Raw genomic sequence first — 14,272 nt, 5'->3', positions numbered from 1 at the left:
GCTTAGCCTGGAGAAGAGGAGGCTCAGGGGAGACTTTCTTGCTCTCTACAAGTAGAGAGGGATTGAATGTGGCACTTGAAGCCACGGTTTAGTTAGTCATGAGGTGTTGGGTGATAGGTTGGACTTGATCTGTGAGGCCTTTTCCAACCTAGCTGATTCTATGCATAAGCCACCATACAAAACCAAAGCGATGATGTTGTTGGTTTTGTTCCTGTAACATCAAAGCAACAGAAAAGGAGTGAGGATATTATTTGTGATGCTGTGATCAATCCAAGATTCTGTTTGCTGAAGTTACTGGAATGTAATCATCCTGCACCAGGTCTCTCAACGTTTTATACATGTCCATGTTACCTTATGAGGTCAATAGGCTGAAACTTGTAAAATACTCCGTATCTTGCCCATTCTTGATACAGCAACTGAAAAAATGGAGAGAGAAAGAAAGAAACAACAAGCAAACAGCAGATTAACTTGGCACAAGTTGTCCTACTTGGGTTTAGAAACATCTTCAAAGAGTTAAAAAACATATATCACAGTATCACAGTATCACCAAGGTTGGAAGAGACCTCAAAGATCATCGAGTCCAACCTGTCACCACAGACTTCATCACCAAGTGCCACCAGGAAAAGCAATTTCTCATGCTTCAATATAAAATTCCAAGTTGTGGGTTGTGGTTTTTTTCTTCAGACAGCTATGGAATATTCCAGCCAAGCCAGCAATGCAAGGATGGTGCATGCACATCTTTCTCCACAACCAACATCTTTGCTCCTAACATCCAATCTCAATCTGCTCCTCTCTCATTTCAAACCATTGCCCCACATCCTGTCACTGCAGGCCTGTCACTGTTCAGTCTACTATCAGCCAGTACCCCTAGGTCCCTTTCTGGAGAGCAGCCAGGCAGAGAGGGACCTGGGGGTACTGGCTGATAGTAGGTCAATGGCATCCTGGCCTGCATCAAGAATAGTGTGGCCAGCAGGAGCAGGGAGGTCATTCTTGGAGTTCCCCTTCAGGTACTGGAAGGCTGCTATAATGTCTCTCTGGAGCCTTCTTTTCTGTAGGCTGAACAACCCCAGCTCCCTCAGCCTGTCCTCATAGCAGAGTTGCTCCAACCCTCTGATTATTTTCATGGCCCTCCTCTGGACTTCCTCCATCAGGTCCAGGTCCTTCCTGTGTTGAGGGCCCCAGAGCTGGGAACAGCACTGCAGGTGAGGTCTCATCAGGGCAAAGTGGCAGAATCCCCTCTCTCCATCTCCGGCCATGATGCTTTTGATGCCGCCCAGGCTGCCATTGGCCTTCTGGGCTGCAAGTGCACACTGCTGGCTCATGTCCAGCTTCTCCTCCACCAGCACCCACAAGTCCTCTTCCTCTATCACCTCCTCCCTCAGCCTGTATTGATCATGAGGGTTCTTCCAACCCAGGTCCAGGACCTTGCATTTGGTCTTGTTGGAGCTCTTGAGATTTGACAGCTACCAGTATGCCACACCGTATCATGATGGTAACAGCACAGTTAAGTATGGAGAAACTTCATGGAGTGTATCTGCAGAGATAGAGATCTTGACATATTTTGAGGGTTTCCAATCACATTTTTCAACTGTTTAAAATGCTTCTCCTCCTGCAGGTGCTATGTGAAAGAACTAAAGAAACCAGCAAGCAATGAAGAGCTGGGTCCTTCAAATATGCACCCAGTTAACTATTTTTTGTTCAGAATATGGAAATGAAAGCCATTGAAGTGCCCAGAGCTCTGCCATTGCATACTCGTTAGAGACACAGCAATGTGTCTGAGTGGCAGAGGACCAAAGGCAGCCTGGGGTGCACGAAGAAAAATGTGGCCAGCAGGTCTCTGAAAGTTCTCCTGCCCCTCTGCTCTGCCCTGCTGAGACCACACCTGGAATACTGTCCAATTTTGCATTCCCCAGTTCAGGAGAGACAGAGATCTGCGGGAGAGAGTCCAACAGAGAGGTACAGGGATGACTGGGGGCCTTGAACATCTCTGCTGCGATGAAAGACTGAGACCTGGGGCTGTTCAGTCTGGAGAGGAGAAGACTGAGATGGGACCTTATCAATATCTATGAATATCTGAGGGGTGGGTGTCAAGATGAAGGTGCCAGGCTCTTTTTGGTGGTGCTCAGTGATAGGAGAAGGAAGAATGGGTACCAGCTAGAACACAGGAGGTTCCACCACAACACAAGACACTACTTTATGGTGAGGGTAAGAGAGCACTGGAACAGGCTGCCCAGGGGGGTTATGGAGTCTCTTTCTCTGCAGACTCAAAAGCCACCTGGATGAGTTCCTGTGTGACCTGCCCTAGGTGATCCTGCCCTGGCAAAGATATTGGACTGGATGATCTCAGGAGGTTCCTTCCAGCGCCTAACATTCTGTGATTCTGTGGTTCATAGATCAGAGAGTGAAGCCTACACTGCTGAAGCACTTGGTAGTTCATCAATGAGATTCCAGGAATGTGTTGGTTTGGCTTGCAGAATGTTGCTCTTCTAGAACACAACCTTGCAAAATGCTTTGCACTTGTGGAAAAGAAAGTGATGAGACAAGGATTGCTTTTCATTGGCTTTCACAGGATTTTAAGAGGATTGCCCTGGATGCTATATTGATATATTCATATAAATACTTGTAGTTACCTATTCAAAACCATCCCTTGCCATAACTCAAGGCCTTGAGCACAAGCCCTACGAGGAGAGGCTGAGGGAGCTGGGGTTATTTAGCCTGGGGAAGAGGAGGCTCAGGGGAGACCTTCTTGTTCCCTACAACTACCTGAAGGGAGGTTGTAGCCAGGTGGGGGTTGGTCTCTTCTCCCATGCAAGCAGCACCAGAACAAGAGGACACAGTCTCAAGCTGTGCCAGGGGAGGTTTAGGCTGGAGGTGAGGAGAAAGTTCTTCCCAGAAAGAGAGATTGGCCATTGGAATGTGCTGCCCAGGGAGGTGATGGAGTCACCGTCCCTGGAGGTGCTGAAAAAGGGATTGGACGTGGCACTTGAAGCCATGGTTTAGTTGTCAGGAGGTGTTGGGTGATCTTTGAGGTCTTTTCCAACTTTATTGATTCTATGATTCTAACTCCACAGCATTACCTACAATTTTATTTATGTTCATATGCAATCATACTAATAAATCCATTCACTGAAATATATAAAAGAAGACTGTTAAAGATGTTAAATGCTAAAGCTATTCAAAAGCTGTTTTGAACCTAGCTACAGAATGGAATTTGAAGGGCAATAATTAAAGGTCTTTCTAATGCTGCAATCAGTTCAGGAACAGGTTGCTGTAGCATTACCTCAAATTATGTCCCACTGGATATTCTCATTCCTAAAGCCCTAGCACTGGAGGTCAGCTTATGGCCTGAATATTTTCCATTCATGTGCGCTGCCCACACTGAACCTCGCTCCCAACACTGCAATTTTACAAGATTAAGCTTAATCTGGAAGATGGAATGTGCTTCCTGTCACGATGTTTCATCAATTGAAAGGAATTCTAGGAGGAGATTCATCCTATAGTTTCTTGTGCTTTATCAGCCTCACTTAAAAGCAGTACTTTCTGTAAGCTTATAATAAGATGCCCCAATCTGCTTCCAATATTCCAGGCATGTTGTTGTAGCATCTGACAGCAGTGTCCTTCCCAGAGAGGTAGCAAAGCTCTCACATATTTCTCATGTCAAACATCTTGCTAGCAATGAAGCTTTACAAGTTGCCAGTGGGCTAGAGGCTTAAAGACCAAGCCAATGTTTATACTGGTGGGGAGTTATTACCAAGCTGCTGTGCAACAGCTTTCTGAAATAGACTTTTTTTTCCTTCTTTTTTTTTTTCCCCCCTCAAGCACAAATGACACCAAACCAGGGAAATTCCATTACTCCAATCAGCAGTCTTAGGAAAAGAGAACATTTCATTGACTGCAGATTTCTGATCCTCATAGGATGTGACCAAATCATTGGTGAGCTGTCTGTTTGCTCCAAGGTAATCCTGAAGAGGGTTAATAAGGATTAAACTTTTCTATTATGAACTGGAATGTAAACCTTAATTATTTGTGCTGCCTTATTGCCCAAGTACTCCAGGTGGGCTCAATTCACCTTTTTTTTTTTTTTTTGGGGGGGGGGCATTATACAACAGACACTTGAAATACAAGATACAGATAAGTTGGAATGGAATGGAATGGAATGGAATGGAATGGAATGGAATGGAATGGAATGGAATGGAATGGAATGGAATGGAATGGAATGGAATGGAATGGACCAGACCAGACCAGGTTGGAAGAGACCTTCAAGATCATTGCATCCAACCCATCAACCAATCCAACACCACCTAAACAACTAAACCATGGAACCAAGCACCCCATCAAGTCTCCTCCTGAACACCTCCAGTGATGGTGAGTCCACCACCTCCCTGGGCAGCACATTCCAATGGCCAATCACTCTCTCTGTATAAAACTTCTTCCTAACATCCAACCCAAACCTTCCCTGGCACAGCTTGAGACTGTGTCCTCTTGTTCTGGTGGTGGCTGCCTGGGAGAAGAGACCAACCCCCACCTGTCTACAACCTCCCTTCAGGGAGTTGTAGAGAGCAAGAAGGTCTCCCCTGAGCCTCCTCTTCTCCAGGCTAAGCAACCCCAGCTCCCTCAGCCTCTCCTCACAGGGCTGTGCTCCAGACCCCTCCCCAGCTTTGTTGCCCTTCTCTGGACACGCTCCAGCAAGTCAACCTCCTAGCTAAACTGAGGGGCCCAGAACTGGACACAGGACTCGAGGTGCGGCCTAACCAGTGCTTTAAAAATGACAAAATAAAGAGGGGCAGAGAAAAATACAAAATCTCCCAAATGCACCCCTCCACACCACCCCCACAACCTCCCCACCCCCCCTCTTCCTTTAAACCTGATCTGGGCTTTTCAGGAAATTAAACACTAAGACTATTAGCTTCAGATAGAAAACAGATGATGTTATGCATAGGCATGCTGCAGCAGATTCAATGGCTAGGCAGCAGAGCCATATGTGAATAATCAATACAGTATTTCTGGAAAGAAGCTTTTATGTTTTTAATACTCAACACTTCATAACCGAGCCTAATACGGAGAATGAAAAAGAAGGCAGCACAACCAGTGGGGTGAATATTTTTCCAGATATTAGTTCATTCAGATACTGTTCCCCTCTGCCCCATAGGACCCAATCTCTCCATCAATTAATGTTCACATGGGTTTCTTCTCCCAAAATTTTCCTAACCTTATCATAGAATCACAGAATCAATAAGGTTGGAAAAGACTTCAAAGAGCATCAAGTCCAACCTGTCACCCAACACCTCATGACTACTAAACTATGGCACCAAGTGCCACGTCCAATCCCCTCTTGAAAACCTTCAGGGGTGGTGACTCCACCACCTCCCTGGGCAGCACATTCCAATGGCTAACAACTCGCTCTGGGGAGAACTTTCTCCTCACCTCCAGCCTGGCACAGCTTGAGACTGTGTCCTCTTGTTCTGGTGCTGGTTGCCTAGGAGAAGAGACCAACTCACACCTGGCTACAACCTCTCTCCAGGTAGTTGAAGACAGCCCTAAGGTCTCCCCTGAGCCTTCTCTTCTCCAGGCTAAGCAACCTCAGCTCCCTCAGCCTCTCCTCACAGGGCTTGTGCTGGAGGCCTCTCCCCAGCCTCGCTGCCCTTCTCTGGACACATTCAAGCAAAACCACACAGACAAATCTAAATCAAATTAAGTCCAAGTGCCAAGTGCTGCACTTTGGCTACGGCAATCCCATGCAGAGCTATAGGCTGGGGTCGGAGTGGCTGGAGAGCTGCCAAACAGAGAGGGACCTGGGTGTGCTGATCGACAGCCACCTGAATATGAGCCAGCAGTGTGCCCAGGTGGCCAGGAGGGCCAATAGCATTCTGGCCTGCATTAGGAATAGTGTGGCCAGCAGGAGCAGGGAGGTCATAGTGCCCCTGTACTCTGCTCTGGTTAGGCCGCACCTTGAGTACTGTGTCCAGTTCTGGGCTCCTCAGTTTAAGAAGGACATTGAAACACTTGAGTGTGTCCAGAGAAGGGCAACAAGGCTGGGGAGAGGCCTTGAGCACAGCCCTGTGAGGAGAGGCTGAGGGAGCTGGGATTGTTTAGCCTGGAGAAGAGGAGGCTCAGGGGTGACCTCATTGCCCTCTACAACTACCTGAAAGGTGGTTGTAGCCAGGAGGGGGTTGGCCTCTTCTCCCAGGCAACCAGCACCAGAACAAGGGGACACAGTCTCAAGCTGCGCCAGGGGAGGTTCAGACTCGAGGTGAGGAGGAAGTTCTTCACCGAGCGAGTCATTCGGCATTGGAACCGGTTGCCCAGGGAGGTGGTTGAGTCATCGACCCTGGAGGCGTTCAAGGGGAGATTGGACGTGGCACTTGGTGCCATGGTCTAGTCATGGGGTCTGTGTTGATAGGTTGGACTCGATGATCCTCGAGGTCCTTTCCAACCTAAGTGATACTGTGATACTGTGATACTGTGAAATTGACTGAAATACTTCACAAGAGGACATTGTTTAAAATCTTGTGGGGAAAATAAAGTACATATTCAGAAATAAAAGAAAATAAGTAGTACAAAAATGGATGTATTTGTAAAAAAAAAGGCAAACAACATTTACTTCATAGAATATTACATCTAATACGAAACTGATTTTGTAATGTATTTTACCTGTCTTTCATTCATGTCATCATTTTTGCCTTCATATTCGCCCTGGAGAGAGAAAGTGGTTTAATAACTGATGTAAAAACAGATAGAATTCAATAGAAGTTTGCTCAGCTGTTCCTACATCCCTGATTTTACTTTTGGGTCACAACCTGAAAGATGTTTATGAAAGTTTTCACATTAGAGGCACACACTTAGAATGTATTTTCATATTTCAGATGGACAGGGCTGATTCTGCCATAGTACTCTGCCCTGGTGTGACCTCACCTGAAGTCCTGCAACCATCTCTGGAGGAAGGACACAGACCTGATGGAGCAGGGCCAGAGGAGGACCACAAAGATGATCAAGGGACTGGAGCGCCTCTGCTATGAGGACAGGCTGAGGGAGATGGGGTTGTTCAACCTGGAGAGGAGAAGGCTCCAGGGGGACCTAATAGCAGCCTTCCAGTACCCAAAGGGGGCTACAAGAAGGCTGCAGAAGGACTGTTTGCAAAGGCCAGCAGTGACTGGATGAGGGGTAGTGGCTTCAAACTAGAGTAGAGGAGATATAGATTGGATGTTAGGAACAAGTTCTTTAGCATGAGGTTGGTGGAACTCTAGCAGAGGTTGCCCAGGGAGGTAGTTGAGACGCCATCCTCAGAGATATTGAAAGTCAAGCTTGGAAGGGCTTGGGGAACCTGCTCTAATGGAGGCTGTCCCTGCTTACTGCAGGGGGCTTGGACTGAATGGCCTTTGGAGGTTCCTTCCAACCCAAACCACTCCAAGATTTTATGAATCATTTTCACCAGCTATAGCCATTGATATCTGTGCACTACTGAGTGCTACCATCAGGGATTTTGAGCATTATATAGAATAGAGTAGAGTAGAGTGGAATGGAATGGAATGGAATGGAATGGAATGGCATATACTTACATCATGGAGTGGATATGCTGCATCATAAATGTTGTTTGCTATTAATGTGCCAATACCTAAAGGAGGGAAACAAAATGAAATAAAATTGGTCAACAGCGAGGCACAGTCCAGCATAAAATAATAATTACAGAACTCACTTCATGGCTGCACAAAGGAGACTGAGCTGTTCTACTAAAAATACTCAAAATCATGTCAAGATGAGCATGCACCAAGCTAGAAGTACAAGGCTATGGGAAACATGTTGTCATAGAAAGTCTTGTTTCCATGGAGGGCTTTTTCTTGAGTGAACTAGTATGGTACAAAGGCTGTTTTGAGCACTTTCTCATCCTGCCAGCAACGAGGCATGTGACTGGAAAGCATCTGGCAAGTCTTTCCTGAAGCCTGATAGTGACTGGAACCATGGTTCTCCACTGGCACCACCCAAACAAAAAAGACAACCAAAACCATTTCACAGAGGTTTATGATTGAAGAAACTCTTATTCCTTGTTGACTAATATTAGACCACACCAGGTTGAGTTGCTCAAATGTGTCCAGAGAAGGGCAACTTGGTGAGGGGTCTGGAGCACAACCCTATGAGGAGAGGCTGAGGGAGCTGGGGTGGCTTAGCCTGGAGAAGAGGAGGCTCAGGACAGACCTTCTTGCTCTCTACAACTACCTGAAGGGAGGCTGTAGCCAGGTGCGGGTTGGTCTCTTCTCCCAGGCAAGCAGCACCAGAACAAGAGGACACAATCTCAAGCTGTGCCAGGGGAGGTTTAGGCTGGAGGTGAGGAGAAAGTTCTTCATAGAAAGAGAGATTGGCCACTGGAATGTGCTGCCCAGGGAGGTGGTGGAGTCACCATCACTGGAGGTGTTTAAGAAGAGCCTGGATGAGGCACTTAGTGCCATGGTCTAGTTGATTAGATAGGATTGGGTGATCAGTTGGACTTGGTGATCTTGGCATCCTGGCTTGGATTAGAAGCACTGTGGCCAGCAGTGACAGGGAGGTGATCATGCTGTGTGCATTTCTGGGCCCCTCACCCCAGGAGGGACATTGAGGTGCTGGAGCATATCCAGAGAAGGGCAACAAGGCTGGAGAAGGGCCTGAAGCACATGGCCTGTGAGAAGGAGCTCAGGGAGCTGGGGGCATTCAGTCTGGAGGAGGCTGAAGGGAGACCTCATTGCTATTTACAACTACCTGAAGGGAGGTTGCATTGAGGAGGGGGCAGCCTCTTCTCCTTGGTGGCAAGCAACAGGAGCAGAGAAAGTGGTTTCAAGCTGCACCAAGGGAGGTTCAGGCTGGAAATTAGGAAATATTTCTTCTCAAACATTGGAATGGTCTGCTTAGGGCAGCAGTGGATTCAACATCCTGGGGCGTTAAAGTGTTTTGTTGACGTGGTGCTTAGGGACAGGGTTTAGTGTTGACCCTTCAGTGCTGAGTCAAAGGCTGGACTGGGTGATCTTGGAAGTCTCTTCCAACCAGATATGTTCTTTGATTCAGTCATTCTGTGAAACTATGGACCAGAAAGTCTGGTTTTGTTAAAATGTCTCAGCATAGTTCTGTGTTCTGCTAGAAAAAAAGGGAAAGATTGCTTTCAAATCAACTTATCAATATTTTCCTGCTTCTTACCCATGCTGCTTCTGGCCTTTGTAGATGTGCGCTTCAAGATTTCACGTACCTGTGGGAAAGAACAGTGGTTAAACAGACAGAATGGCTTGTCACAGGATCACAGGGTTGTAGGGGTTGGAAGGGACCTCTGGAGATCTTCCAGTCCAACCACCCCTGCCAGAGCAGGACCATAGAATCTAGCATAGGTAGCGCAGGAGTGCATCCAGATGGGGCTTGAAAGTCTCCACAGAAGGAGACTTCACAACCTCTCTGGGCAGCCTGTTCCAGGGCTCTGTCACCCTCCCAGTGAAGTTCTTCCTCATCTTGAGGTGGAAACTCCTATGCTATAGAATGGAATGGAATGGAATGGAATGGAATGGAATGGAATGGAATGGAATAGAATAGAATAGAATAGAATAGAATAGACCAGACCAGGTTGGAAGAGACCTTTGAGATCATCGCATCCAACATATTATCCAACCCACCTAATCAACTAACCCATGGCACCAAGCACCCCATTCAGTCTCCTCCTAAACACCTCCAGTGATGGTGCCTCCACCTCCCTGGGCAGCACATTCCAATGGCCAATCATTCTCTCTGTGTAGAATTTCTTCCTAACATCCAGCCTAAGCATCTCCTGGCGCAGCTTGAGACTGTGTCCTCTTGTTCTGGTGCTGGCTGCCTGGGAGAAGAGACCAACCTCCACCTGGCTACAACCTCCCTTCAGGGAGTTGTAGAGAGCAAGAAGGTGTCCCCTGAACCTCCTCTTCTCCAGGCTAAGCAACCCCAGCTCCCTCAGCCTCTCCTCACAGGGCTGTGCTCCAGACCCCTCCCCAGCTTTGTTGCCCTTCTCTGGACACTTTCCAGCAACTCAACATCTTTCATAAACTGAGGGGCCCAGAACTGGACACAGGACTCAAGGTGTGGCCTAACCAGTGCTGAGTCCAGGGGCAGAATGACCTCCCTGCTCCTGCTGGCCATACTGTTCCTGATCCAGGCCAGGATGCCATTGGCCTTCTTGGCCACCTGGGCACACTGCTGACTCATGTTCAGCCTACCATCGATCTATTGCCCCTTGCCCTACCCCAGGGTGCAGGTGAGCAGAGGCTGTCCCTTCCTTCCTGACCCCCAGCCCTCGGATATTTACAGACGTTTATGAGGGCTGGGTGTCAAGAGGAGGGAATGCTTTCAGCAGTGTTTTCATCATGGGGCTAGCAGTAAGATCAAAACTTTCAAACTTCTGCAGAGCTCATTTGCACACACAGATGTGTCACTCACCTATGCATTCATGGCTGGAGGCCGCTATCTAACACTTAACAACACTGTGGTAAGTCTTACTAGCGGCTTACCTGTCCTAAGGTTTGTAGGCTAAGTCCTTCTGAGTCACATATATGAAATGTAAGGACTACAGGCAGGATGTCAATTTTACACTAAGGAAAATCACCTCCAAATCTGCCTTTGTAAAAAAACCCCAAGCCAAACCAAACAAACCCACCAAACAAAAACAACACCCCCCCAAAACAAAAAAAAGATCCAAAAGGAACTTTTAGCTTTCATATTTGGAAATACAAGATCAAGATGCACAGAAAGTGATCTGTGAGGATGCTTCCTCTGTGAAACCCAGATGTGTTTGAACATAGGGAGGAGCTGGCATTGCATATGTAAAATAAAACCTGGCCTTGCCAGCCTGCTGGAGGGCTGGCAGGTTCCGAGGAACATGTGCAAGGAACAGTGTGGCCAGGTAGCCAAGAAGGCCAAGGGCATCCTGGCCATTACCAAACCCAGTGGGTCCAGCAGGAGTAGGGCAGTGATGGTGCCTCTTTACTTCAACCTGGAGTGGCCACAGCTTGAGTGTTGGGTTCAGTTCTGGTGCCAGAGGACAGGAAAGGCATGGAAGGGCTAGAGGGTGTCCAGAGAAGTGCAACGAGTCTGGGAAGGGGTTTGGAGGGAGTCATCTGAGGAGAGGCTGAGGAAGCTGGGATTGTTCAGTCTGGAGAAGAGGAGGCTGAGGAGAGATCTTATTGCTCTCTGCAGCTACCTGAAAGGAGGCTAGAGTGAGGCAGGTGTTGGTCTCCTCTTCAGGTGATAGAAGGAGAGGAAATGGGTTTGAGTTGTGCCAGGGAGGTTTAGATTGGACATGAGGAAAAACTTATTTCCTGAGAGAGTGGTGAGGGCTTGGAACAGTTTGCCCAGAGAGGTGGTGGAGTCACCATCCCTGGAAGTGATGCAGAACCTGTAAATGTTCTTGTAAATGTTCAATGGCCTTAAAGGTCTTTTCCAACCTTAATGATTCTGTGTTTCTGCAAATAAGATCTAGTTAAAGACTAGGAAGCAAGGCTTAATAACAGGTTTGAATAGCTGAGAGGAATCAGTGGCAATATTTCCCTGAGTAGCACCTCCTACTCCTGGGCAGCTCCAGTGATGGTGCTTCTTTCATGCTTCACATTTTGCAGGAACAGAGACGTGCCTGAACTGATGCAATTAGCAAAGGAACCAGCAGCACTCATCGTCAAATGCCCTTCAGCACAAGAGGTCAATGAGAATGTAAACTTTGCTTCACTTACTATTCGGCTGCGGGTAGCGCTGTCAAAAAAGGTGTCCTTGTCTTTAATGTTATACCTGAAACAGTGAGAAGAAACAAAGAAATTAAAGACCCCCACAAAAAGCAGCTGTCTGGTAGCAATAAGATAGCAGGGAAAGTCATTGTGCCCCTGGACTCAGCACTGGTTAGGCCACACCTCATGTCCTGTGTCCAGTTCTGGGCTCCTCAGCTTAAGAAGGACATTGAGACTCTTGAACATGTCCAGAGAAGGGCAACAAAGCTGGGGAGAGGTCTGGAGCACAGCCCTGTGAGAAGAGACTGAGGGAGCTGGGGTTGCTTAGCCTGGAGAAGAGGAGGCTCAGGGGAGACCTTCTTGCTCTCTAAAACTACCTGAAGGGAGGTTGTAGCCAGGTGGGGGTTGGTCTCTTCTCCTAGGCACCCAGCAGCAGAACAAGAGGACACAGTCTCAAGCTGCACCAGGGAAGGTTTAGGCTGTAGGTAAGGAGAAAGTTCTTCACAGAAAGAGAGATTGGCCATTAGAATGTGCTGCCCAGGGAGGTGCCCAGGAATGTGCCGTCCCTGGAGGTGTTCAAGAGGGGATTGGATGTGGCATGTGGAGCCATGGTTTAGTAGTCATGAGGTGTTGGTGATAGGTTGGACTTGATGATCTCTGAGGTCTTTTTTAATTTTATTGATTCTATGATTCTATGATCATAAAACATTCTGATTTAAAATTCACTTGGAAACCACAGCAAGTAAGAAAAAGCTGGATGTTTTAAGGCAATATGAATGAAAAAGTACAGCCATGTACATGAGGATAGTGGAACACTGGAACAAGTTGCCCAGGGAGGTGGTTGGGGATTTATCCCCAGAGATATTCAAGGTGAGGTTCAACAGGGCTCTGGGCAGCCTGATCTAGTTGAGGATGTCCCTGTTGACTGCAGAGGGGGTTGGACTGGATGATCATAGAATCATAGAATTGTCAGGGTTGGAAGGGACCACAAGGATCATCTAGTTCCAACCCCCCTGCCATGGGCAGGGACACCCCACACTAGGTCAGGCTGGCCAGAGCCTCATCCAGCCTGGGCTTAAACACCTCCAGGGACAGGGCCCCAACCACCTCCCTGGACAACTCATTCCAGGGCTTCACCAGTCCCATGGTGAAGAACTTCCTCCTCACACCCAGCCTGAATCTCCCCACCTCCAGCTTCATTCCATTCCCCCTAGTCCTATCACTCCCTGAGATCCTGAGCAGTCCCTCCCCAGCCTTCTTGGAGCCCCCTTCAGATACTGGAAGGCCACAAGAAGGTCACCTGGGAGCCTTCTCTTCTCCAGACTCAACAGCCCCAACTCCTTCAGTCTGTCCTCACAGGAGAGGTGCTCCAGCCCTCAGCTCATCCTCCTGGCCCTTCTCTGGACACCTTCCAGCACCTCCACATCCCTCTTGGAATAGGGGCTCCAGAACTGGAGGCAGTACTCCAGGTGGGGTCTCAGCAGAGCTGAGCAGAGGGGGAGGATCACCTCCCTTGCCCTGCTGGCCACACTTCTCCTGCTGCAGCCCAGGGTCTGATTGGCTTTGTGGGCTGCAAGTGCACACTGAGAGCTCCTGTTGAGCTTCTCCTCCCCCAGCACCCCCAAGTCTCTCTCCTCAGGGCTGCTTTCCAGCCAGTCACAGCTCAGCCTGGATTTATCTATTTCTGAATTTTGATTGAAATAATGCAGAGATAAAACCAAAAGGCAAGTTGTAGCTTATTTGATTGCTCATCACAATGTAAAGTACTCACAAATAGATTTTCTCTCTGGAAAATGGGTAAGACAAGGTTTTCATGTTGGTGTTTTCTTGTCGTGGCACCTGGGGTTGCAGAGGCTCAGTCAGCTTGCACCATATTTCATTTAACTTTTTGAGTATTCCTCCTTCTTCTGTGATTTCATACATCTGAGTAAATAAAAAAGTTGTACATTAGCATGGCACTTCCAAAAATCCACTTTGGTTGGTTTGTTTGCTTTTTTTAAGGCTAGAATTTGCCAAACCTATGTTTAAACCTTGAAGGGGAAAACTCCCTTGAGGGAAGAAAGAGGGAGAAGTATGCAAGCATCAAAGGAACAAAGCTAGGAAGGGATGCAAGAGAGGAGATGAGTACAGAATCACAGAATCACGGAATCACAGAATCACAGAATCATAGAATCATAGAATCATAGAATCACAGAACAGTCTGGTTTGGAAGGGACCTCCTATAGTCCAACCCCCTCTGCAGTCAGCAGGGGTATCCTCAACTAGATCAGGCTGCCCAGAGCCCTGTTGAGCCCCACCTTGACTATTTCCAGGGATGGGGCCCCAACCACCTCCTTGGGCAACCTGTTCCAGTGTTCCACCAGCCTCATAGTAAAGAACCTATTCCTAATATCCAACCTAAATCTGCTCTTCTCTAGTTTGAAGCCCTTGCCCCTCATCCTGTCACTGCAGACCTTTGGAAACAGTCTCTCTCCTACCTTCTTGTAGCCCCCTTCAGGTACTAGAAGGCTGCTGTTAGGTCTTCCCAGAGCTTCCTCTTCTCCAGGCTGAACACCCCCAGCTCCCTCAGCCTTTCC

At 47.9% G+C, this 14,272-nt stretch overlaps 1 protein-coding gene across 2 annotated transcripts in view; it reads right to left on the bottom strand.

Moving 5' to 3' along the window:
- ANO2 (anoctamin 2) overlaps positions 1–14,272 on the bottom strand; it is a 130,437-nt gene that overhangs the window by 89,278 nt on the left and 26,887 nt on the right. For both annotated transcript variants that reach the window (XM_068160897.1, XM_068160898.1), the window contains exons 5-10: positions 13,468–13,619; positions 11,706–11,760; positions 9,163–9,211; positions 7,557–7,612; positions 6,652–6,693; positions 352–416 (exon numbers count right to left, since the gene is read on the bottom strand). In XM_068160897.1, coding sequence (XP_068016998.1) covers positions 352–416; positions 6,652–6,693; positions 7,557–7,612; positions 9,163–9,211; positions 11,706–11,760; positions 13,468–13,619 — 419 coding nt within the window. The remainder of the gene's footprint in view (positions 1–351; positions 417–6,651; positions 6,694–7,556; positions 7,613–9,162; positions 9,212–11,705; positions 11,761–13,467; positions 13,620–14,272) is intronic.

Source organism: Melanerpes formicivorus, unplaced genomic scaffold, assembly GCF_026170545.1.
Source record: "Melanerpes formicivorus ecotype bairdi unplaced genomic scaffold, bMelFor1.0.p_v2 SCAF_54, whole genome shotgun sequence".
NCBI lineage: Eukaryota > Metazoa > Chordata > Aves > Piciformes > Picidae > Melanerpes > Melanerpes formicivorus.
Note: the sequence above shows the minus strand (reverse complement) of the source record. Positions and strands in the feature narration are given on the sequence as shown.